This window comes from Coregonus clupeaformis, chromosome 15 (assembly GCF_020615455.1).
Source record: "Coregonus clupeaformis isolate EN_2021a chromosome 15, ASM2061545v1, whole genome shotgun sequence".
NCBI lineage: Eukaryota > Metazoa > Chordata > Actinopteri > Salmoniformes > Salmonidae > Coregonus > Coregonus clupeaformis.
The window spans coordinates 2,835,655-2,862,638 of NC_059206.1; the positions used below are offsets into that span (position 1 = coordinate 2,835,655).

Consider the following 26,984-nt stretch of genomic DNA (forward strand, 5'->3'; position numbering starts at 1 on the left):
TTATGAGATACTGTATATATATATACAGTTGAAGTCGTAAGTTTACATACACCTTAACCAAATACATTTAAACTCAGTTTTTCACAATTCCTGACATTTAATCCTAGTAAATATTCCCTGTCTTAGGTCAGTTAGGATCACCACTTTATTTTAAGAATGTGAAATGTCAGAATAATAGGAGAGAGAACGATTTATTTCAGCTTTTATTTCTTTCATCACATTCCCAGTGGATCAGAAGTTTACATACACTCAATTAGTATTTGGTAGCATTGCCTTTAAATTGTTTAACTTTAGTCAACCGTTTTGGGTAGCGTTCCACAAGCTTCCCACAATAAGTTGGGTGAATTTTGGCCCATTCCTCCTGACAGAGCTGTTGTAACTGAATCAGGTTTGTAGGCCTCCTTGCTCGCACACGCTTTTTCAGTTCTGCCCACACATTTTCTATATGATTGAGGTCAGGGTTTTGTGATGGCCACTACAATACTTTGATTTTGTTGTCCTTAAGCCATTTTGCCACAACTTTGGAAGAATGCTTGGGGTCATTGTCCATTTGGAAGACCCATTTGCGACCAAGCTTTAACTTCCTGACTGATGTCATGAGATGTTGCTTCAATATATCCACATAATTTTCCTTCCTCATGATGCCATCTATTTTGTGAAGTGCACCAGTCCCTCCTGCAGCAAAGCACCCCCACAGCATGATGCTGCCACCCCCGTGCTTCACGGTTGGGATGGTGTTCTTCGGCTTGCAAGCCTACCCCTTTTTCCTCAAAACAAAACGATGGTCATTATGGCCAAACAGTTCCATTTTTTTTTTCATCAGACCAGAGGACATTTCTCCAAAAAGTACAATCGTTGTCCCCATGTGCAGCTGCAAACCGTAGTCTGTCTTTTTTTATGGTGGTTTTGGAGCAGTGGCTTCTTCCTTGCTGAGCGGCCTTTCAGGTTATGTCGATATAGGACTCGTTTTACTGTGGATATAGATACTTTGTACCTGTTTCCTCCAGCATCTTCACAAGGTCCTTTGCTGTTGTTCTGGGATTGATTTGCACTTTTCGCACCAATGTACGTTCATCTCTAGGAGACAGAACGCGTCTCCTTCCTGAGCGGTATGACGGCTGCGTGGTCCCATGGTATACTTGCGTACTATTGTTTGTACAGATGAATGTGGTACCTTCAGGCGTTTGGAAATTGCTCCCAAGGATGAACCAGACTTGTGGAGGTCTACAATTTTTTTTCTGAGGTCTTGGCTGATTTCTTTTGATTTTCCTATGATGTCAAGCAAAGAGGCACTGAGTTTGAAAGTAGGCCTTGAAATACATCCATAGGTACACCTCCAATTGACTCAAATTATGTCAATTAGCCTATCAGAAGCTTCTAAAGCCATGACATAATTTCTGGAATTTTCCAAGCTGTTTAAAGGCACAGTCAACTTAATGTCTGTAAACTTCTGACCCACTGGAATTGTGATACAGTGAATTATAAGTGAAATAATCTGTCTGTAAACAATTGTTGGAAAAATTACTTGTGTCATGCACAAACTAGATGTCCTAACCGACTTGCCAAAACTATAGTTTGTTAACAAGAAATTTGTGGAGTGGTTGAAAAACAAGTTTTAATGACTCCAACCTAAGTGTATGTAAACTTCCGACTTCAACTGTATATATATATATATACACTGCTCAAAAAAATAAAGGGAACACTTAAACAACACAATGTAACTCCAAGTCAATCACACTTCTGTGAAATCAAACTGTCCACTTAGGAAGCAACACTGATTGACAATACATTTCACATGCTGTTGTGCAAATGGAATAGACAACAGGTGGAAATTATAGGCAATTAGCAAGACACCCCCAATAAAGGACTGGTTTTGCAGGTGGTGACCACAGACCACTTCTCAGTTCCTATGCTTCCTGGCTGATGTTTTGGTCACTTTTGAATGCTGGCGGTGCTTTCACTCTAGTGGTAGCATGAGACGGAGTCTACAACCCACACAAGTGGCTCAGGTAGTGCAGCTCATCCAGGATGGCACATCAATGCGAGCTGTGGCAAGAAGGTTTACTGTGTCTGTCAGCGTAGTGTCCAGAGCATGGAGGCGCTACCAGGAGACAGGCTAGTACATCAGGAGACGTGGAGGAGGCCGTAGGAGGGCAACAACCCAGCAGCAGGACTGCTACCTCCGCCTTTGTGCAAGGAGGAGCAGGAGGAGCACTGCCAGAGCCCTGCAAAATGACCTCCAGCAGGCCACAAATGTGCATGTGTCTGCTCAAACGGTCAGAAACAGACTCCATGAGGGGGGTATGAGGGCCCGACATCCACAGGTGTGAGTTGTGTTTACAGCCCAACACCGTGCAGGTCGTTTGGCATTTGCCAGAGAACACCAAGATTGGCAAATTCGCCACTGGCGCCCTATGCTCTTCACAGATAAAAGCAGGTTCACACTGAGCACGTGACAGACGTGACAGAGTCTGGAGACGCCGTGGAGAATGTTCTGCTGCCTGCAACATCCTCCAGCATGACCGGTTTGGCGGTGGGTCAGTCATGGTGTGGGGTGGCATTTCTTTGGGGGGCCGCACAGCCCTCCATGTGCTCGCCAAAGGTAGCCTGACTGCCATTAGGTACCGATATGAGATCCTCAGACCCCTTGTGAGACCATATGCTGGTGCGGTTGGCCCTGAATCCAATTGAGCACATCTGGGACATCATGTCTCGCTCCATCCACCAACGCCACGTTGCACCACAGACTGTCCAGGAGTTGGCGGATGCTTTAGTCCAGGTCTGGGAGGAGATCCCTCAGGAGACCATCCGCCACCTAATCAGGAGCATGCCCAGGCATTGTCGGGAGGTCATACAGGCACGTGGAGGCCACACACACTACTGAGCCTCATTTTGACTTGTTTTAAGGACATTACATCAAAGTTGGATCAGCCTGTAGTGTGGTTTTCCACTTTAATTTTGAGGGTGACTCCAAATCCAGACCTCCATGGGTTGATACATTTGATTTCCATTGATAATTTTTGTGTGATTTTGTTGTCAGCACATTCAACTATGTAAAGAAAAAAGTATTTAATACGATTATTTCATTCATTCAGATCTAGGATGTGTTATTTTAGTGTTCCCTTTATATTTTTGAGCAGTGTATATACACAGTACCAGTCAAAACTTTGGACACACCTATTAATTCAAGGGTTTTTCTTAATTTTTACTATTTTCTACATTGTAGAAGAATAGTGAAGACATCAAAACTATGAAATAACACATCTGGAATCATGTAGTAACCAAAAAAGTGTTAAGAAATCTAAATATATTTTATATTTGAGATTCTTCAAATAGCCACCCTTTGCCTTGATGACAGCTTTGTACACTCTTGGCATTCTCTCAACCAGCTTCACCTGGAATGCTTTTCCAACAGTCTTGAAGGAGTTCCCACATATGCTGAGCACTTGTTGACTGCTTTTACTTCACTCTGCGGTCTGACTCATCCCAAAGCATCTCAATTGGGTTGAGATCGGGTGATTGTGGAGGCCAGGTCATCTGATGCAGCACTCCATCACTCTCCTTGGTAAAATAGCGCTTACACAGCCTGGAGGTGTGTTGGGTCATTGTCCTGTTGAAAAACAAATGATTGTCCCACTAAACCCAAACCAGATGGGATGGCGAATCGCTGCAGAGTGCTGTGGTAGCCATGTTGGTTACGTGTGCCTTGAATTCTAAATAAATCACAGACAGTGTCACCAGCAAAGCACCCCCACACCATAACACCTCTTCCTCCATGCTTTACGTTGGGAAATACACATGTGGACATCATCCGTTCACCCACACTGCGTCTCACAAAGACACAGCGGTTGGAACCAAAAATCTCAAATTTGGACTCCAGACCAAAGGACAGATTTCTACCGGTCTAATGTCCATTGCTCGTGTTTCTTGGCCCAAGCAAGTCTCTTCTTCTTATTGGTGTCCTTTAGTAGTGGTTTCTTTGCAGCAATTCACGCAGTCTCCTCTGAACAGTTGATGTTGAGATGTGTCTGTTACTTGAACTCTGTGAAGCATCTATTTGGGCTGCAATTTCTGAGGCTGGTAACTCTAATGAACTTATCCTCTGCAGCAGAGGGAACTCTGGGTCTTCCTTTCCTGTGGCGGTCTTCATGAGAGCCAGTTTCATCATAGTGCTTGATGGTTTTTGCGACTGCACTTGAAGAAACGTTCTTTACATTTACCGGATTGACTGACCTTCATGTCTTAAAGTAATGATGGACTGTCTTTTCTCTTTGCTTACTTGAGCTGTTCTTGCCATAATATGGACTTGGTCGTTTACCAAATAGGGCTATCTTCTGTATACCCCCCCCCCCCCACCCACCCACCTTATCACAACACAACTGATTGGCTCAAACGCATTAAGAAGAACACCTGTTAATTGAAATGCTATCCAGGTGACTACCTCATGAATCTCATTGAGAGAATGCCAAGAGTGTGCAAAGTTATCATCAAGGCAAAGGGTGGCTATTTGAAGAATCTCCAATATAAAATATATTTAGATTTTTTTAATACTGTTTTGGTTACTACATGATTCCATATGTGTTATTTCATAGTTTTGATGTCTTCACTATTATTCTACACTGTAAAAATAAAGAACAACCCTGGAATGAGTAGGTGTGTCCAAACCTTTGACTGGTACTGTATATATATATATATAATTATTGTAAAGACATACTGTATAGTGAGCAATATGTTTGGAACATCAAATTGCAATACAAATCGCGGTATCGAATCGCAATACTTATAGAATCGTGAGAATGGCAATACATATCATATCGGCACCTAAGTATCGTGATAATATCGTATCGTGAGGTCCCTGGAATTTCCCAGCCCTATATGGCATGGTATGGTAGTATAGGGTCCTGTAAGATATGGGTTATCTACAATAAGCACAGGGTGCATTAGGCTGGCTCTTGGTATGCCAGGTAAGGCCTTATATGGCATGATATAAGATAGTAACACTGTGTAGGGTAGTGGTATGCTAGTAGGCTATAACATGGGTTATCAAAGTATTTTAAGCTGCTGGTTGGTTCTTACATGGTGTGTAGAGCTCAGTCTGGAGGTCTGCAGGGAAGAGGTCCCTGACGATGGCCCCGTCGTCCTCTCCCTTGTCCAGCCAGCGACCACAGGGGAACCTCAGCCTCTGGCCCAAGGAGGGGGCATCCACCTCCACCCAGTCCAGGAACCAGCCCGATGCCGCCCCTGCACAGGCATAACACATTATCACTGGAAGTGTGTGTGTGTGTGTGTACATAATGTGTGTAATCACATATCATATATATGTATGAGCTTGTTTAACCTGAGTTGTCATGCCCTATGCGTATTTTCTTCAGTGTTCCAATATCCACAGCTTCCACTGTAAACTCATCGATCATGGCCTGCTCAAACTTATTCTTTATGGAACTTGGATGCTTTCACCATTATGATGCCTGTGAAAACACACAGCAGTACATATCATAGTTAGTAGTATATGCAAATACAGACGCTCAAAGACACTAACATGTATATCATCTATCTCAGTGTCTGTAAAGCATTACCTGTATCATCCTTTGTGCCGTACAGGATGGCAAACACGTTGGCATCAGTGCCTGCATACTTCTTGTCTCCAGTCTTTACCCTCATTGTGTAGGTGGTGGACATGGCTGACAGACATTTCAACCAAGTCAGATTACAATGTATTCACGACAATGCATCGTTATTATTCAGTCAAATCTAATGTTATATTGTATACCTAGTGATCAATGAAATCTGGGCAACACATTTTCCAGAGAGAATAGAACATTTGTACTTTTGTATTCATTAAGGATCCCCATTAGCTGCTGTCTTGGCAGCAGCTACTCTTCCTGGGGTCCAGCAACATTAAGGCAATTATATACAATTTAAAATATTACATGACATCACATTTAATAACACTTTTCATAACACATTAAGTGTGTGCCCTCAGGCCACTACTCAACTATCACATATCTACAATTGTCACGCCCTGACTCTGGGGACTCTTATTTGTTGAGTCAGGGTATGTATTTTCATTGTGGTGTATTGTCTATGTTGTATATTCTAGTATGTGTATTTCTATGTTGGCCGGTGTGGTTCCCAATCAGAGGCAGCTGTCGCTCGTTGTCTCTGATTGGGGACCATACTTAAGCACTAGTGGGTTGTGGGATCTTTTTCCTGTATAAGGTTTGTTGTGTTACCTTAGGACTTCACGTGTCGTTAGTTTATTGTTTTGTCGTGTGTTTATTCGTGTAATAAACATGTTTGCATATCACGCTGCACCTTGGTCTGACCCGTTCATCAACGAACGTGACAACAATACAAAATCCATGTGTATGTGTGTATAGAGTGCATGTCTTATCATGTGTATGTGTAAGCGTACAGCACAACATACAAAAATAATTGTTCTGAAAATAACGGGAGCAAACTCAACACAAGAGCAAACAATTAGCAATTAGCCTCCGGTGTGTGTCTGTGTCTCACCCTTCTGCTCCAGGCCGAGTGTTGCACTGGAGTCTTCCTCGTCGTCATCATCATCATCATCATCATCATCATCATTACCCTTCTTCATAAAGGCCTCGTCCACAGGGACCAGCTCCCTGGCAATCTGTCCGTCATCCTCATCGATGGCCAGCCACCGTTTACATGGGAAGTAGTACCTAGAACACTAGCAGGTCAGGCTTCAAGGCTCTGTCTAACTGTCTATCTGTCTGTCTGTCTGTCTGTCTGTGACTTGATAATAATAATATTATTGTGTAATCCTGTGCCTGCCCCCCCCTTACGTGGTGTCGTCTTTGTTGTCTACTATCTCCACCCTGTCCAGGAACCAGGCCGCATGAGGCTGGCTGTTGTCGTGACGAATCCTCAGCTTCTTCAGAATGCCCAGATCGATGGCCGGAATGGAGAACACGTCCTCCTGAACCCCACAGTAAAACCATGGGAAAGGTCAGAGGTAAAAGGCATGAATAAAATGTTAATAAAAGGTTCCTGTAGCCTGGAACATCTTTTTCAATGATCAATAGTTGTTCAATGCTTTAATTTATTGTATCACGCACAAAGGTCAGAGGTCAAACAGCTAGGTCAATGGGAGAGAGGTCGTAGTTCAACAGTCACCCGGATATTATTGACATCATCATCATATTGGCAGATTGCTTCCTCACCTGCCCCTTCTCAAATTTGTTGAGGTTGTTGGACTTTCTGAGTTTCCGCTCGCCCGTGTCACCGATCTCTCCATAGATGTTGATGTACACGTTGGCATCGGTTCCTGCTCCCCACATGGGGCCAGTAAACACATGGACCTCATAGGAGTTCTCTGTGGATCATCCAGATTCACAAATTCACTCATTACATAATCCATGACCATACAATAATTACAACTATTCACTCCCCTTCGGCCTTATTTTTGTTGTATTGTCGAGAAGGAACCTGCAAGTAAGCATTTCGTTGGACGATGTATACCAGTCGTACATACGACTAATAAAACTTGAAACTTGAATCCTACCCTCCAGGTCTCCGGGGTCCTCGGGGAGGAGCTCCACCACGATCTCCCCGTCCTGCTCGTCGCGGGCCAGCCAGCGATGACAGGGGAACGTCACGCTCTCCACCACCTCCTGGAGCTCCGTCACATACTCCTCCTCCTCCTCATCCTCCTCTTTCTTCTTCTTTTTATTTTTCTTCTTGTCCTTCTTCTCATCTTTCGGCTTGTCCTTCACCACTTCCCTTTGCACCATGGCCATGGTGAGCCGTTTGATGTCCACCGTCTCAAGGAACCACCCGTCGCCCACGCCCGAACCGTCGTGCCCGATGCGGATCTTGAATAATTTGCCAACGTTCAGCGCCTCGATCTGGGGGGTGAGGGACAGGAATATAGGTCAATGGTGGTTATTTTTTTATTTGATTTGGCGACAATTGTGACAGCTAGTCTTACTGGGGTCTGACATATAACGAAAAATACATTACAGACAAAAGACTTCACAATTGACATACACTACCGGTCAAACGTTTTACAACACCTACTCATTCAAGGGTTTTTCTTTATTTTTACTATTTTCTACATTGTAGAATAACAGTGAAGACATCAAAACTATGAAATAACACATCTGGAATCATGTAGTAACCAAAAAAGTGTTAAAAAATCAAAATATATTTTATATTTGAGATTCTTCAAATAGCCACCCTTTGCCTTGATGACAGCTTTGTACACTCTTGGCATACTCTCAACCAGCTTCACCTGGAATGCTTTTCCAACAGTCTTGAAGGAGTTCCCACATTAACTGAGCACTTGTTGGCTGCTTTTCCTTCACCCTGCGGTCCGACTCATCCCTAAGCATCTAAATTGGCATTCTCTCAACCAGCTTCATGAGGTAATCACCTGGAATGCATTTCAATTACCAGGTGTGCCTTCTTAAAAGTTCATTTGTGGAATTTCTTTCCTTCTTAATGCATTTGAGCCAATCAGTTGTGTTGTGACAAGGTGGGGGTTCAAGTAACAGGCACATCTCAACATCAACTGTTCAGAGGAGACTGTGTGAATCAGGCCTTTATGGTCGAATTGCTGCAAAGAAACCACTACTAAAGGACACCAATAAGAAGAAGAGACTTGCTTGGGCCAAGAAACACGAGCAATGGACATTAGACTGGTGGAAATCTGTCCTTTGGTCTGGAGTCCAAATTGGAGATTCCTTGTTCCAACCGCTGTGTCTTGTGAGACGCGGTGTGGGTGAACGGATGATCTCCGCATGTGTATTTCTCACTGTAAAGCATGGAGGAGGAGATGTGATGGTGTGGGGGTGCTTTGCTGGTGACACTGTCTGTGATTTATTTAGAATTCACACTTAACCAGCATGGCTACCACAGCATTCTGCAGCGATTCGCCATCCCATCTGGTTTGGGCTTAGTGGGACTATCATTTGTTTTTCAACAGGACAATGACCCAACACACCTCCAGGCTGTGTAAGTGCTATTTAACCAAGAAGGAGAGTGTTGGAGTGCTGCATCAGTTGACCTGGCCTCCACAATCCCCCGACCTCAACCAAATTGAGATGGTTTGGGATGAGTCGGACCGCAGAGGGAAGGAAAAGCAGCCAACAAGTGCTCAGCATATGTGGGAACTCCTTCAAGACTGTTGGAAAAGCATTCCAGGTGAAGCTGGTTGAGAGAATGCCAAGAGTGTTCAAAGCTGTCAAGGCAAAGGGTGGCTATTTGAAGAATCTCGAATATAGAATATATTTTCATTGGTTTAACACTTTTTTGGTTACTACATGATTCCAGATGCATAAAGAAGGAAAGAAATTCCACAAATGAACTTTTAAGAAGGCACACCTGGTAATTGAAATGCATTCCAGGTGACTACCTCATGAAGCTGGTTGAGAGAATGCCAATTGAGATGCTTAGGGATGAGTCGGACCGCAGAGTGAAGGAAAAGCAGCCAACAAGTGCTCAGTTAATGTGGGAACTCCTTCAAGACTGTTGGAAAAGCATTCCAGGTGAAGCTGGTTGAGAGAATGCCAAGAGTGTACAAAGCTGTCATCAAGGCAAAGGGTGGCTATTTGAAGAATCTCAAATATAAAGTATATTTTGATTTGTTTAACACTTTTTTGGTTACTACATGATTCCAGATGTGTTATTTCATAGTTTTGATGTCTTCACTATTCTTCTACAATGTAGAAAATAGTTAAAATAAAGAAAAACTCTTGAATGAGTGGGTGTTCTAAAACTTTTTTACATTTAGTGTGTGTGCATCTATCAGTTACACATACATGTCAGTACATACACACAACAAGTAGGTCACATGGGCAGAGGAGTTGTGCCGTGAGGTGTTGCTTTATTTGTTTTTTGAACCAAGTTTGATGTTCACATATATAAGATGGAAGGGAGTTCCATGCACTCATGGCTCTGTATAATACTGTATGTTTCCTTGAATTTGTTCTGGACCCGGTGACTGTGAAAAGACCCCTGGTGGCATGTCTGGTGGGGTAAGTGTGTGTGTCAGCGCTGTGTGTAAGTTGATTATGTAAACAATTTGGAATTTCCAACGCATTAATGTTACTTATAAAAACAAGAAGTGAAACAGTCAGTCTTTCCTCAACTCTTAACCAAGAGAGACTGGCATGCATAGTATTAATATTAGCCCTCTGGTTACAATGAAGAGCAAGACGTGACACTCTGTTCTGGGCCAGCTGCAGCTTAACTAGGTATTTCTTTGCAGCACTTGACCATATGACTGGACAATAATCAAGATAAGATACAACTAGAGCCTGCAGGACTTGCTTTGTGGAGTGTGGTGTCAAAAAATAGCAGAGCATCTCTTTATTACGGACAGACCTCTCCCCATCTTTACAATTTTGAGATTTGTCATCATCAACTCCACTCCACAACATGGCAGAATGACTGATTTTATGTTAAATCTTCTCAAAACCAATGATAGCTGTACTCTTCAAGAATCAAACCAATTCACAAAGAGAAAATACTTTTCTTCCCACAATTTGAAACCCATGAATGTGTAGTCAGTAGACCACTATTACTGGTTCACTGACTGTGTCTGAACAAGGTGATCCAGACCTTAAAGATCTCTGTGGTCCCGCGCTCAAAGTTGTTGGAGCGGCTCTTGAGGCTGATGAGCTCAGTCTTGCCCTCCTCTCCGTAGATCTGGCAGAACACATTGGCGTTTGTGCCACCATTGCGCATGTTCCCCGTGACCACCGTGACCTCGTAGTTAATCACTGCAAACCAGAGGGCAGAGCAACATGTCACTAACCAATTAGACCATGGCAGGATGATGGAGAGTGGGGACTAATGCACCACAATCCATCATAATCACTAAGTAGGACTTCAGCGCTTATTACTGGACAGAACTGTATTAATCTAGTCACGTCATCTGATTACAGGTTTATTCAGTGATCTATCATTTTGAGTGTTCCTGTACTTTTTCATTGGGTGTTCTTGTGACAACTCTGGTAGCTACATTGTGTGTACAAATGCCTCAGAGTGTATTTGAAAGCTCTGGTACATTACACAGTGTGTTTAAATATTACCTCTGGCAAAAAATGTAATACACACTGTAAATATATTAATTCTCTGGCACAGTATGTACTGTATAATACATGTATTGTCTCAGAGTATCCAATCTAGTAAATTGTCTGTTACATTTCTCGATGTCCATGGTCTCGCTGGGGTAGATTTCCACCTCCACCTTGCCATCAGCCTCATCCTTACAGAGCCAGCGATGGCTGGGGAACTGGTACTGCTTCCCATGGGCCGGCACAATGATCTGGACACTGTCCAGGAACCAACCAGCACGCAGACCCTCGTTAGTGTGGCCAATCAGCAGACGGTGGATCTACAGAGAGAGAAAGTAAGAATCAGGATGGATGGTCATTTAGCTGATGCTTTTATCCAGTTAACTGGGTCCGTATGAGACCCATGTAGCAATCAAACCCACAACTCTGATGTGTAATAAGGCACCATACAACTCTGATGTGTAATAAGGCACCATACAACTCCAAGAAACTGAGACACACACAATAATTACCTACTGTAGGGATGTTGGTTTAAATAACACAACTATAATCTATGTTTCTATGTTTCTGATCATGTATTCTATAAAACATAAAAAATGACACACTTGTCCGATGTCATAGGTCTCGACGGTGAAGATATCAGTTTGGCCCGTCTCATAGTAGTTACTCAGGTCGTTGTCCGAGACCAACAGGAGTATCCTTGTGGTGTCGCCCTTCTCCCCGTACAGCTTGACAAACACCTTGGAGTCCGAGCTGGCCCCGTTGATGTTGCCTGTCTTCACCGAGATATGGTAGTTGACATCTTAAAAGACATATGAGGCATGGGTTTTTCCTCTTGTAGGCACACACACAACTTTAAATCGAGCCTTGAGTTTTTCATGTTTATGTAAAAGATAAACAAATGATATGTTCACACTAGCTATGTGAACATCTGTAGTATAATGTATCACCTACAGATATGCTATCTTAATTTGACCAGTTTCTCACAGCAAGAAAATAATGCAGGAAATGTGAATTATTATGTGATTTATAATTAATGAACATTTTTGTAGGGGTTGATACTTTTGTTGTTATGATAAATCAAGTCTGACATTTTAAAGTGGACATTTTGGCCTTTTTCCCCCCTCCTGCACAAAATGTTTTTTGTTTTTTTTACTGTGTACAAACTCTCTTTCTATTTGTCCAAATAAACTAAACTAAAGTGTTTGTCTGTTTCATGGTTGACTCACTGTGGAGACGCAGACCATCCCCTGCTGGCACTAACTCACGGACAATCTGTCCATCGTCCTCATTCCGGTCCAACCACCTGGCATAAAATACAACCAAAAGGAGATACTCCATTTGAATCAACCTCACCTCTACAAGGCACAGGTATACAACCTAAAACACTTTCACTCAACATTGCTTAATGTATAGCCTAGAGGTTGAAACAGGAAAGTGTTACGGTGTAACAGGGCACCCCAGACTTGTGGTTTAGCTCCAGTTACTGGAGGGAGAGAGACCTGGCTGGCCACAGTGTGTTTAGTCCCTATTTGTAATGGGATGCTGGTCCATCAGCTGGCTAACTGGTTAAGCGAGGCCATTGGAGAACGGCCAAAAGAGACAGACTGGGCGTGGCCAGGCCGGATGACTGTCTTCCCCGAGACAGTATGGCTGGTAGTGAAACGCTGTGTGATTGGCTGTTTGGTGCTTTTGTTGTTACTAGTGATGGGAGTGAGTGATTAGATGAATTTCATTATCAGGGAAAAAGGTCACTGTACACAGCACTAGTCCAAGAAGGTGCTTCCCTGTACACAGCACTAGTCCATGAAGGTGCTTCCCTGTACACAGCACTAGTCCATGAAGGTGCTTCCCTGTGCACAGCACTAGTCCATGAAGGTGCTTCCCTGTACACAGCACTAGTCCATGAAGGTGCTTCCCTGTACACAGCACTAGTCCATGAAGGTGCTTCCCATGAAAGTAATTCCCCAAACTCCCAGTAAACTGATGGAATTTTCATTCAAATAAATTAGTTACATTTTCATTTTACATTAGTAGTCAGTAAGGGCTCGATTCAATCCATATTGCTGAAGATCAGCACTGTAGCGTGATTGAAATGTAAAGGTAATTTCCGAATGACCTGACATTTACTGTGAATGCAGTCTCTGCGAACGCGGGAACATTGCCTTTTAAATTTCTATCGCACTGTAGTGCAAGTGTAACAGGTCAAAGAATTACAGATTTTTGCAACCGTTCATTTTCTATTTTTTATTTTATTTTGTGAGTTGATTTCACCAAAATATTGTATTGTTCAGCATTTCGTGTAGTCTACAGATATTGGGAGAGTTAGTTGTGTAAGTGCGCCCTCTAGAGTTGGTTATATGCGGAGGGATGTTGTGCTTTTCTCAGTCTGCATTGTATTCGGCTGGGAGAGGTACGTGTTCACTTCGGCGTGACATAAACTTGATATACCTGTTAAAACTAAAACGTTTCAGTGCACATAGTAACTTGTATGTATATTATATGATGAGTGTACGTACATTTAATCAAGCTGTGTCGTGAATATAGCCATTTTTGAGAGTTGAGAAATTGCTAACTTAGCTAACCTCGTGTTCTGTTTAGCTGTAAGTTAGCAATCATCATTCTATCCTCTTGTGACGAAGCTCACGTTGTTCTTTTATGTTAGGCGGATTCTGGTCGAGGGTAGAGTGTTGAACATTTTCTCTCTTTGATGTTGAACAGGTATGTATTCCCTATATCAGGTTAAAAATGTGTTCATTTAAAATGTTTTCATGTATTGATTAGTGTTTAATGGCACTGAAAAGCTCAAATGTGAAGGATTACATGTTGCTTCGTGCATATTACTGTATGTATTACCTGTTTGAAAGATGGTTTATGTCATGTTGCACAGTATTAATGTAAAGGCTAAAAGCTCAGAGTTTTTGGCAGAGATAACATGAATATGACACATACATAAGATATACACCAGATGCAATGTTTATTTTCCAATGATGTTGTATTTTTATTCCTTGTATTTTTGAATGTGATTATACTGAGTCTGCATTGTATTCGGCTGGGAGAGGCGGATTCTGGTCGAGGGTAGAGTGTTGAACATTTTCTCTCTTTGATGTTGAACAGTCTGCATTGTACTCGGCTGGGAGAGAGTGAGAGAGCTGTACACAATAAAGTGCCTTCAAGTACGCCAGTGTGTTGTCTTCAGTGCACCGGAACACAACGCAGTAGTCGGCAAGAGACAGACCGCGCCGGCTACACAAGTCTTCAGCGCTACGGATTGAATCGAGCCTAAATTAGTTAGTTGGCCATGCTCCCATTATGTTATGAAAGATACACTGCTCAAAAAAATAAAGGGAACACTTAAACAACACAATGTAACTCCAAGTCAATCACACTTATGTGAAATCAAACTGTCCACTTAGGAAGCAACACTGATTGACAATAAATTTCACATGCTGTTGTGCAAATGGAATAGACAACAGGTGGAAATTATAGGCAATTAGCAAGACACCCCCAATAAAGGAGTGGTTCTGCAGGTGGTGACCACAGACCACTTCTCAGTTCCTATGCTTCCTGGCTGATGTTTTGGTCACTTTTGAATGCTGGCGGTGCTTTCACTCTAGTGGTAGCATGAGACGGAGTCTACAACCCACACAAGTGGCTCAGGTAGTGCAGCTCATCCAGGATGGCACATCAATGCGAGCTGTGGCAAGAAGGTTTGCTGTGTCTGTCAGCGTAGTGTCCAGAGCATGGAGGCGCTACCAGGAGACAGGCCAGTACATCAGGAGACGTGGAGGAGGCCGTAGGAGGGCAACAACCCAGCAACAGGACCGCTACCGCCGCCTTTGTGCAAGGAGGAGCAGGAGGAGCACTGCCAGAGCCCTGCAAAATGACCTCCAGCAGGCCACAAATGTGCATGTGTCTGCTCAAATGGTCAGAAACAGACTCCATGAGGGTGGTATGAGGGCCCGACGTCCACAGGTGGGGGTTGTGCTCACAGCCCAACACCGTGCAGGAAGTTTGCCATTTGCCAGAGAACACCAAGATTGGCAAATTCGCCTGATTATTGTGAGACATACACAATAATTACCTACTGTAGGGATGTTGGTTTAAATGAAGGAGTGGTTCTGCAGGTGGCGCCCTGTGCTCTTCACAGATGAAAGCAGGTTCACACTGAGCACATGTGACAGACGTGACAGAGTCTGAAGACGCTGTGGAGAACGTTCTGCTGCCTGCAACATCCTCCAGCATGACCGGTTTGGCGGTGGGTCAGTCATGGTGTGGGGTGGCATTTCTTTGGGGGGCCGCACAGCCCTCCATGTGCTCGCCAGAGGTAGCCTGACTGCCATTAGGTACCGAGATGAGATCCTCAGACCCCTTGTGAGACCATATGCTGATGCGGTTGGCCCTGGGTTCCTCCTAATGCAAGACAATGCTAGACCTCATGTGGCTGGAGTGTGTCAGCAGTTCCTGCAAGAGGAAGGCATTGATGCTATGGACTGGCCCGCCCGTTCCCCAGACCTGAATCCAATTGAGCACATCTGGGACATCATGTCTCGCTCCATCCACCAACGTAACGTTGCACCACAGACTGTCCAGGATTTGGTGGATGCTTTAGTCCAGGTCTGGGAGGAGATCCCTCAGGAGACCATCCGCCATCTCATCAGGAGCATGCCAAGGCGTTGTAGGGAGGTCATACAGGCACGTGGAGGCCACACACACTACTGAGCCTCATTTTGACTTGTTTTAAGGACATTACATCAAAGTTGGATCAGCCTGTAGTGTGGTTTTCCACTTTAATTTTGAGTCTGACTCCAAATCCAGACCTCCATGGGTTGATACATTTGATTTCCATTGATAATTTTTGTGTGATTTTGTTGTCAGCACATTCAACTATGTAAAGAAAAAAGTATTTAATAAGATTATTTCATTCATTCAGATCTAGGATGTGTTATTTTAGTGTTCCCTTTATTTTTTTGAGCAGTGTATAATGTGATTGGTTGCCATGTGATTGGTTGGTTGACTTGCCTGTTACAGGGGAACTCTATGGCCGCAGACTCTGGTTGGCCCTCCTCCCTGACCAGCACCTTATCCAGGAACCAACCGCAGCCTCCACCCCTCCCATCATGGCCGATACGCACCCTGCGCACCTGCCCCAAAGACACTGCCTCGATCAGGAACTCATCGGCCTGTGGAGAAATGAGGGAGATAAACTGCTCAAAACCAAGTTAGCCCACTGAGCTAAAGCCTAGATATTAGATCTGGGAGCTAACAAAAGTTGTCAGGTCTCAGGAAGGGTTACTGATCGCATGAGCATCGTTCACGGAACCACCTCCACTACATATACACCCAGGTACTCCTGAACCACCCCTACTCACGTTGCCCTTTTCAAACTTGTTGACGTTGTTTTTGCTGAGGAACATGAGTCGATCCCCTGTGTCTCCCAGGTCCCCGATCACATTAAGGAATACGCTGGCATCAGTGCCTCCTCCACTCACTTTCCCCGTACAGATGGTGATGCGATACTTCAGCACTTAGAAGCACAGAATGTTAACAGTCTCTGTGATGATTCTAAACATTCTTAATAGGACAAGAGTATTGATAAGTATTCATGCAATGTTTGAAGACATGCAGTTGTCATACCAATATGTGGTTTTAGTGTGTGTGCGCGCGTGTTTGTTTCTGTGTGTGTGTGTGTGTGTGTGTGTGTGGGACCTTTGAAATGTTTGGATCCTTTTTTTGTCAATTTAATTGGTGGATTCAAAATAAAGTATACAAAATATGTGTGTGTGTGTTTACACGCATGCTTGTCATTGTGGGTCCTACATGGTAAAGGCTCTGGGATGAGAGCTCCGGTGGCAGGCAGCTCTCTGATGATCTCATTATCGTCCTCGTTGATGTCCAGCCAGCGGCCACAGTTAAATGAGTACTTCTCCCTCGTCAGAGTCTTCATCACCGTGGCCTGGGGTAAGACACAGACATAACACTTAAATAGGGGACTTACAAAAACATATAAATAGTTATTCCTGTCTCTGTGACCTGACCTAATATAACCTGGTTAACCTGGTTTATTGCCTATAACTAGGGCCCAGAGTTCCAGGTCAGGTCACATGGAAGGGTAAAACTCAGAGCCCTACTCATGTATAACTGTGGTCCTCTGTAGCTCAGCTGGTAGAGCACGGCGCTTGTAACGCCAAGGTAGTGGGTTCGATCCCCGGGACCACCCATACACAAAAATGTATGCACGCATGACTGTAAGTCGCTTTGGATAAAAGCGTCTGCTAAATCGCATATTATTATTATATTATTATAATATATCTCCACCACTGCTCTATCAGATACTAGTCTGTACAGATGTAGGATCTTAATTTGATCACCCTATTGAAGGAGAACATTCCTGCAATGCAGAAAATGTCAAACTTGCAGTGTGTTTGAGGTTTGAAAAGGCTTCTGAAGTTTCTGAAGTTTGAAAAACTTCTGAAGTTAGAAATTTCAGACTTCATTTTCCCTTATGAAACATTTAAAAATGTCCATTCATTATAATCCACATAATAATTCACATTTCCTGTTGCTGCAGGATTATCTTCCTGCTGTAGCAAACTGGCTCAAATTAAGATCCTACATCTGTATGCTTTAGTAGGCTGTAATTTTAGTTTATTTCAATGATCAGATAACAGATTGTGCTTTGATTCAGTTCACTTTCATGATCAGTTTGATTATGTAACTAACAGTATAAAAGGCTAATGTTGACAGATAAAACAACCCAGTAGATCTCACCCTAGCAAAATGCCAGCCTGCGAAAGGATGTCTCTTTTCGTGCCAGATACGGACCTTCGTCAGTTTTCCAATGTCTGGCATCTCAATCTACAGTGGTCCGACAATTTAAAACTGTTAGTATTGAAGAAAGAATAAATACTCACCAAAGACAAAATATCTACATTCAAACAACTGATACACACATATCACAAAAGTTATTAAATGAATATGGATGAGTCCATATCAAATCTGTGGGCAAAAATGTCCACCCACACCAACACCCAGGTTACAGTGGGCTAACACTGTGGTGTGCAGAAGATGTATAGGTCTACGCCTGATCCAGGTCTTACCATGAACTTATCCAGCTGAGCCTGCTCAAAGCTGTCTGAGTTGTTCTCAAGTCTCATCTCGTCTGACTTGCCCTTCTCACCGTAGATCTGCAGGAAGACCTGGGCGTCCGTCCCTGCCCCCTTCACGTCTGACGTCCAGATCCACAGGGACCATGGGTACTCTGGGAAGGGATGAGGGGTACGTGGGAAAATGAGTTCTATTGTATATATGTCTATGTGTTGTCATTGATGTCAGTGTGGTTTGTTACTTTGGTCCCAGCTCTCTGCAGGTCATTCACTAGGTCCCCTGCGTGGTTCTGTGATTTTTGCTCACCGTTCTTGGTGATCATTTTGACCCCACGGGGTGAGATCTTGCGTGGAGCCCCAGATCGAGGGAGATTATCAGTGGTCTTGTATGTCTTCCATTTCCTAATAATTGCTCCCACAGTTGATTTCTTCAAACCAAGCTGCTTACCTATTGCAGATTCAGTCTTCCCAGCCTGGTGCAGGTCTACAATTTTTGTTTCTGGTGTCCTTTGACAGCTCTTTGGTCTTGGCCATAGTGGAGTTTGGAGTGTGACTGTTTGAGGTTGTGGACAGGTGTCTTTTATACTGATAACAAGTTCAAACAGGTGCCAGTAATACAGGTAACGAGTGGAGGACAGAGGAGCCTCTTAAAGAAGTTGTTACAGGTCTGTGAGAGCCAGAAATCTTGCTTGTTTGTAGGTGACCAAATACTTATTTTCCACCATAATTTGCAAATAAATTCATAAAAATCCTACAATGTGATTTTCTGGATTTTTTTCCCCTCAATTTGTCTGTCATAGTTGACGTGTACCTATGATGAAAATTACAGGCATCTCTCATCTTTTTAAGTGGGAGAACTTGCACAATTGGTGGCTGACTAAATACTTTTTTTCCCCACTGTATTTGTGAGTTGTCGTACAATGTCTGAATGTCTGAACTGGCCCCTTACAACTACAGATGTAGGATCTTCATTTGATCACCCTGTTGCAGAAATGTAAAACTTATAGTGTATTTGAGGTTTAAAAAGGCTTCTGAAGTTTGTAATTTCCACTTTGAAATTTCAGACTAGATTTTCCCTCACAAAATGTTTATCAACCCCTACAAAAATGTCCATTAATTATAATCCACATAAAAATTCAAATTTCCTGTTGCTGCAGGATTATTTTCCTGCTGTAGCAAACTGGCTCAAATTAAGATCCTACATCTGTTTAACCCACTGTAGGCCTATGTGTGTTACGGTAGACGTGTATGTAGAATGGATAGGTCACCCACTCTTAAGTTTCTTCTGCCTGAGGGACACCATCTCGTACAGCTCCCTCTCGATCAGTCCGTCTCCCTCATCCTCATCCAGCCACTTGCAACAGGGAAACGTCTGCTCAATGCCTGTGAATGGGCAGTACACTGTCACCTGGGCGGAGACACAGAGAGAGAGAAAGATGTTAGAACTTAGAAACACACACCAGTAGATAAGAGGTACATGTAGATGATGAAACGTGCAATACTGCAACATGAAAATGTGACAACAAGAACATCAACAACAACACAGATGAGACGTAACCTTTTCGCAATACCAGCCGGCCCCAACAGCTCCGTTGTCGTGTCCGATGGTGACCCTGCTGAGTGGGCTGAGCAACGCAGCAATCTCCACGTTGAAGATATCGATGAGCCCCCGTTCGAATGCACCACCCTCCAGGAACACCTTGCCGCTGTTCTTCAGGCCCTTGGTGCCGTGCATGATGATGTGGATCTTAGAGTTGGTGCCCCCACCTCTCACGTTGCCCGTCATCACCTGGACGTTGTACACAACCGCTTTGGCGATCCAGTAACACAGAGTGGTTAGGTTATAGGTCATTCAATTGATTCTATTATAAAACCCATGTAGACCATGTGACAAACTCATGTCACTAAAGTGAACTGGCCCTAAACATAAAATCTGATTTATGTATCTGATACAGAATACAATATTGGAACTCAATGTGTTGTCGTTATAATGGTGGGATCATAGAGATCCTATAATTCATAATACATTAATAATTCTATATGTCATTCTATGGGTGGGCTCACCCATGGGCTGTGTTGCTCCCACCAACACATCTCTCTGTATCTTTCCATCTTCCTCGTCCATGGCGAACCAGCGATTCACTGGAAACTCATACACCTCCTTGTTCCCCATGTCATCAATCACCACCTGGAGACAGATAACATGTTACGTGTGTGTGTGTGTGTGTGTGTGTGTGTGTGTGTGTGTGTGTGTGTGTGTGTGTGTGTGTGTGTGTGTGTGTGTGTGTGTGTGTGTGTACCTTATCCAGACACCATCCAGCTGATGAGCCCCTGTTGTTGTGGCCAATGGTGATTTTCTTTAGCCTTCCCAGGTTTGGTGTTTCAATAGTAAACTTGTCCTCCGTGCCTCGCTCAAAATTATCTTTGTCACTGTCCAGCCGTCTCTCCCCTTTAATGATATAGAATGAAACCGTATTGTGATATAGAATGAAATCAAACTGCTAATGACAGAGCTAGTATTCTCACTGCAAATTACTCAGGGAAGAGCCATATCTTCAGCTTGATCAGTTAAATTACATGAAGAGTCTGAATCTCACCTGTATCTCCATGCTCTCCAAAGATATTCAGGAAGACGTCAGCATCTGTCCCGCTGCCCTTCTCAGCAGAAGTGAACACACTCACTATGTATTTATTCACTGTAAAACGACCAAATATCAAACAGCATAGCATATTCATGAACTCAGTGATATTGTACTGTTTGTAAGTGTTCTCATGAATATCTGACAGTGAACCGGTTATGGTCATGATATTTCACATAGACACCACCATCATGGTACCTTTCATGTTATGCAACCATTGTCACTGAAACAGTAAGATCGACTATAACCTCTCAGTTCGAACTGTAACCTCTCAGTTCGAACTGTAACCTTTCAGTTCGTAAGTTCGACTGTAACCTCTCAGTTCAAAAAGTAACCTCTCTCTTTTCACGTCTAGTCTCATGCCTCGTGTGATTATGTGTGTCTCCTCCTTCTTTTCACAATAGACCACAGACACACAGCCCATAGTTCCTCTAATCCTCAGTTTCCAGGTAAAATATTAATATACTGTGTGTGTGTGTGTGTGTGTGTGTGTGTGTGTGTGTGTGTGTGTGTGTGTGTGTGTGTGTGTGTGTGTGTGTGTGTGTGTGTGTGTGTGTGTGTGTGTGTGTGTGTGTGTGTGCGCGCGCGCGTGCGTGCGTGCGTGCGTGCATGTGTGTGTGTGCGTGCGGTATGGGTGTTCCCATGACAGCTGTCTGGTTTGGAATAACAGGTCTCCTTGAATAGACTGGAAAAGTAGGCACAGGCAGAGGCATGATCTGTGTCTCCTACCATGGTCACATTTGGCCCCAAGACACATGCACCCTGCATCCTACTCTCTCTCTCTCTGTCTAATAAGGAGTTGTAAGGTGAAGGTCACATGGTAACAAGAGGACTACAACGCTTACCAGCCGATTAGGCTCCATGAGGCACCTTACACACAAGTAACAGTAGGCAGAGTAACTTACGGAACGTTGGTTTACTTTTAAGAACATGAAGTATTGGATAATTAAGCAATAAGGCCCGAGGGGGTGTGGTATATGGCCAATATACCACGGCTAAGGGCTGTTCTTATGCACGACGCAAAGCGGAGTGCCTGGATACAGCGCTTAGCCGTGGTATATTTGCCATATACCACAAACCTCCGAGGTGCCTTATTGCTATTATAAACTGGTTACCAACGTAATTAGAGCAGTAAAAATACATGTTTTGTCTTACCCGTGGTATACGACCTGTGGTGCAACCAGAGGAAAAAAACTAGACCACCTTTACTCCACACACAGAGACACTCATACAAAGCTCTCCCTCGCCCTCCATTTGGCAAATCTGACCATAATTCTATACTCCTGATTCCTGCTTACAAGCAAAAACTAAAGCAGGAAGTACCAGTGAATCGCTCAATACGGAAGTGGTCAGATGACACGGATGCTACGCTACAGGACTGTTTTGCTAGCACAGACTGGAATATGTTCCGGGATTTATCCAATGGCATTGAGGAGTATACCACCTCAGTCACCGGCTTCATCAATAAATGCATCGACGATGTCATCTTCACAGTGACCGTACGTACATTTCCCAACCAGAAGCCATGGATTACAGGCAACATCCGCACCGAGCTAAAGGCTAGAGCTGCCGTTTTCAAGGAGCGGGACACTAATCCAGACGCTTATAAGAAATCCCGCTATGCCCTCAGAAGAACCATCAAACAGGCAAAGCGTCAATACAGGACTAAGATTGAATCCTACTACACCAGCTCTGACGCTCGTCGGATGTGTCAGGGCGTGAAAAATATTACGGACTACAAAGGGAAACACAGCCGCGAGCTGCCTAGTGACGCGAACCTACCAGACGAGCTAAATGCCTTTTATGCTCGCTTCGAGGCAAGCAACACTGAAGCATACATGAGAGCACCAGCTGTTCCGGATGACTATGTGATCACGCTCTCTGTAGCCGATGTGAGCAAGACCTTTAATCAGGTCAACATTCACAAAGCCGCGGGGCCAGACCGATTACCAGGACGTGTACTCAAAGCATGCGCGGACCAACTGGCAAGTGTCTTCACTGACATTTTCAACCTCTCCCTGACCGAGTCTGTAATACCTACATGTTTCAAACAGACTACCATAGTCCCTGTGCCCAAGAAAGCGAAGGTAACCTGCCTAAATTATTACCGCCCCGTAGCCCTCACGTCGGTAGCCATGAAGTGCTTTGAAAGGCTGGTCATGGCTCACATCAACACCATCAACACCATCATGCCGGAAACCCTAGACCCACTCCATTTCGCATACCGCTGCAACAGATCCACAGATGACGCAATCTCAATCGCACTCCACACTGCCCTTTCCCACCTGGACAAAAGGAACACCTACGTGAGAATGCTGTTTATTGACTACAGCTCAGTGTTCAACACCATAGTGCCCACAAAGCTCATCACTAAGCTAATGACCCTGGGACTAAACACCTCCCTCTGCAACTGGATCCTCCACTTCCTGACGGGCCGTCCACAGGTGATAAGGGTAGGCAACAACACATCTGCCACGCTGATCCTCAACACTGGGGCCCCTCAGGGGTGCGTGCTTAGTCCCCTCCTGTACTCCCTGTTCACCCACGACTGCGTGGCCAAGCACGACTCCAACATCATCATTAAGGTTGCTGACTACACAACAGTGGTAGGCCTGATCACCGACAACAATGAGACAGCCTATAGGGAGGAGGTCAGAGACCTGGCAGTGTGGTGCCAGAACAACAACCTCTCCCTCAATGTGAGCAAGACAAATGAGCTGATCGTGGACTATAGGAAAAGGACGGCCTAACAGGCCCCCATTAACATCGACCGGGCTGAAGTGGAGCGGGTCGAGAGTCTCAAGTTCCTTCGTGTCCACATCACCAACGAACTATCATGGTCCAAACACACCAAGACAGTTGTGAAGAGGGCACGACAACACCTTTTCCCCCACACAAGACTGAAAAGATTTGGCATGGGTCCCCAGATCCTCAAAAAGTTATACAACTGCACCATCGAGAGCATCCTGACCGGTTGCATCACCGCCTGGTATGGCAACTGCTCGGCATCTGACCATAAGGTGCTACAGAGGGTATTGCGTACGGCCCAGTACATCACTGGGGCCAAGCTTCCTGCCATCCAGGACCTATATACTAGGCGGTGTCAGAGGAAGGCCCAAGAAATGGTGAAAGACTCCAGTCACCCAAGTCATAGACTGTTCTCTCTGCTACCTCACGGCAAGCGGTACCAGAGCGCCAAGTCTAGGACCAAAAGGCTCCTTAACAGCTTCTCCCCCCAAGCTATAAGACCGCTGAACAATTAATCAAATGGCCACCCAGACTATTTAAATTTTTACACTGCTGCTTCTCGCTGTTTATTATCTATGCATAGTCACTTAACAAATTTCCTCAAACATGTACCCCCTCACATTGACTCGGTACCGGTACCCCCTGTATATAGCCTCATTACTGTTATGTAATTTTCTTGTGTTACTTTTAGATTTTTTGTGTTTTTGTTTATTTAGTAAATATTTTCTTAACTCTATTTCTTGAACTGCATTGTTGGTTAAGGGTTTGTAAGTAAGCATTTCACGGTAAGGTCTACACCTGTTGTATTCGGCGCATGTGACAAATACAATTGTATTTTATTTGATACGGTCTGATATACCATGGCTGTCAGCCAATCAGCATTCAGGGCTCGAACCACTCAGTTTATAACTCCCCGTTGCAACGTTCCTAAGAACAGCCCTTAGCCATGGTATATTGGCCATATACCACACCCCTTCTGGCCTTATTGCTTAAATACAGCATATAAAAAGCATATAAAATGTTGCTCCTAAATTATATGTCATGGGTCTAGGTTTCCCTTTACATTGTATACAGCATGCACTGTAGAGTGTATTCACCGCAATTGGTATGCAGTGGTGTACAGTATGAACTGTGGGCCCCATGCAGTACAGCCTTGTGCAGTGTAGCTTACACATCTTCTATGTGGATTTAACCTGTATAGCATACTGTGTGTAAAGGTATGCGCTCCAGGGTAACCTACGTTTGGGGACGTCCATGGGGTTGAGGCTGCCCAGCAGGTCTCTGACATACAGGCCGTCCCCCTCCTCACGGCTCAGCCAGTTATTGCAAGGGAAGTAGAACCGCAGGTGTGGACGATTCATATCGGTCACCACGACCCGGTCCAGGAACCAGCTGGCGTTCAAGCCACCTGTGTTGTCATGTTCAATCCTGGGGACACAATGACAGTCAGATACTGAAGGTAACGTCTCCTCATTTGACAATTAGTATGGTGTCCACCCACTCTGACCATATTGGGTGAAAATGCACTTTGGTGATGAAATTTAACTTCCTTATGTTTATAAAATATATTTTACCAAGACAAATATGATTATTCATGTTCTGAATCGTTCAAGAAATGTATTTCTCTGACATTTCATTAACAGTATATCCAAAAAGTGCTCCGTTTACATTTCACAGAGATACGCTTGTTTTTTTGCAAGAAATCTTCAAAACAGAACAGGAATTTCGCATTGAAATGAAACGCGTATACTAAAATATGAAAATAGTACTACATGGCACGTCTCAAAATTGATATCATGATGATTTTTCCCAGACTATACCCACTTCTCCAGGCACCACTACACCACTAACCAGTCCTGCTACAACATTGTGAGTTGGCCTTTTAAGTTTTTTTGCATATTTAAGTTCAGTTTTGCAGAGATAAAATGTCACCCAAAGTAGCATTTTGCAGATTAAATATCCTATGTTATCAGAAGTTCTAGGCCTATTAATTTAGGTAGTGGTAAATTGGCAATTAGCCCTGAAACATTATTTTATTGTAATCTAGTTTCAAAACACATTTAAAGAGATAATTAATATGGTCTAGAGCAGGGATAGGCAACTGGCGGGGGGGGGTTATGGATGTGGGTATGCAGACCCACGAGCCACTGCGGCCCCTCATGATGAGTTCAGGTTTTTATGTGGCCCCCACCCCCATCAAAGTTGCCCATCCCTGGTCTAGAGATAAAACTGCTTGTATTTTTAACTTCAGATTTTCAGATGTTTTAAACATTTTGACTCCTCTAAAGATATAGCTCCAGGCTATTACCAACGCCTAGGGCATTGTAGTCACTCAGACATAATCTATGTCTCCTCACTTTTTAAGACTGGGATGTGACCCAGATCCCATCTCAAGCACCATCACCATCAGAACCCCCAGTGAACAGATTGTGCTTAACGCTCAGTGATCTTTCTGAGGAAATCCCCCACAGGCATTCTAAGCTCAGTCGGCGACCACAGGACAGTATGCTGTTAATGTAGTCATTTAAACCAGTGGTTTCTGCCACCATGGTGCCATCGCCATAAGCCATGCTGTACCTCAGCTTCTTCAAGGGCCCAACATTGTGTGTTTTAATCCGGAACACGTCCGTCTTATTTTTCTCAAATGCCGTTCGGCTTCTGTAATGTGAAAAAACATAGCATGAGCAAAAGAGAGAGACAGTCTACAAGATAAATAGGGATAAAGATAGATCTGGTAAATTGCAGCTGTTGACACGTTAGACAACTTAGTGTGGGGCACAATGAGGGTCTCCTGCCAGGCTGGTAGGGGTGGCAGAATCCCAATATGCTGTTGCCCCCTCTTAAATATTGGTAACACTTTCTTTGACATGAGTGGTCTTGAATGTACATGACACCTCATGATAGGTCTTATGTCATATTCATGTCATACGAACCATCAAATAAAGTGGTACCTGAAAGACAATCCTATTCAGCATCTGATCAAAAGTGTCATGTGCATAGGCCAGCCTACTATTGTCTCTGTCACTGGGTGGTAGAATCGGACACCTGCCCAGAGCCAGTCTGGGGTTTTGGCACAAGTCTACCCCCCTACCTCTGACAGTGACAGATACAGTGAGGGAAAAAAGTATTTGATCCCCTGCTGATTTTGTACGTTTGCCCACTGACAAAGAAATGATCAGTCTATAATTTTAGTGGTAGGTTTATTTGAACAGTGAGAGACAGAATAACAAAAAAAATCCAGAAAACACATGTCATAAATGTTATAAATTGATTTGCATTTTAAATGAGTGAAATAAGTATTTGACCCCCTCTCAATCAGAAAGATTTCTGGCTCCCAGGTGTCTTTTATACAGGTAACGAGCTGAGATTAGGAGCACACTCTTAAAGGGCGTGCTCCTAATCTCAGCTTGTTACCTGTATAAAAGACACCTGTCCAAAGA

The 26,984-nt window shown here is 43.9% G+C and overlaps 1 protein-coding gene across 1 annotated transcript in view; it reads right to left on the reverse strand.

Moving 5' to 3' along the window:
• LOC121583123 (lipoxygenase homology domain-containing protein 1-like) overlaps nucleotides 1-26,984 on the reverse strand; it is a 71,594-nt gene that overhangs the window by 33,981 nt on the left and 10,629 nt on the right. Inside the window, 25 exon segments of the mRNA XM_045225345.1 lie at nucleotides 5,077-5,241; nucleotides 5,339-5,429; nucleotides 5,431-5,468; nucleotides 5,577-5,681; nucleotides 6,517-6,692; nucleotides 6,816-6,949; nucleotides 7,194-7,345; nucleotides 7,535-7,679; nucleotides 7,761-7,877; nucleotides 10,594-10,754; nucleotides 11,179-11,371; nucleotides 11,657-11,853; nucleotides 12,281-12,357; nucleotides 16,074-16,234; nucleotides 16,424-16,578; nucleotides 16,872-17,007; nucleotides 17,823-17,909; nucleotides 18,152-18,312; nucleotides 19,430-19,565; nucleotides 19,716-19,966; nucleotides 20,222-20,345; nucleotides 20,458-20,606; nucleotides 20,755-20,853; nucleotides 24,785-24,972; nucleotides 26,122-26,202. Of these exon segments, the coding sequence (XP_045081280.1) occupies nucleotides 5,077-5,241; nucleotides 5,339-5,429; nucleotides 5,431-5,468; nucleotides 5,577-5,681; nucleotides 6,517-6,692; nucleotides 6,816-6,949; nucleotides 7,194-7,345; nucleotides 7,535-7,679; nucleotides 7,761-7,877; nucleotides 10,594-10,754; nucleotides 11,179-11,371; nucleotides 11,657-11,853; nucleotides 12,281-12,357; nucleotides 16,074-16,234; nucleotides 16,424-16,578; nucleotides 16,872-17,007; nucleotides 17,823-17,909; nucleotides 18,152-18,312; nucleotides 19,430-19,565; nucleotides 19,716-19,966; nucleotides 20,222-20,345; nucleotides 20,458-20,606; nucleotides 20,755-20,853; nucleotides 24,785-24,972; nucleotides 26,122-26,202 (3,479 nt within the window).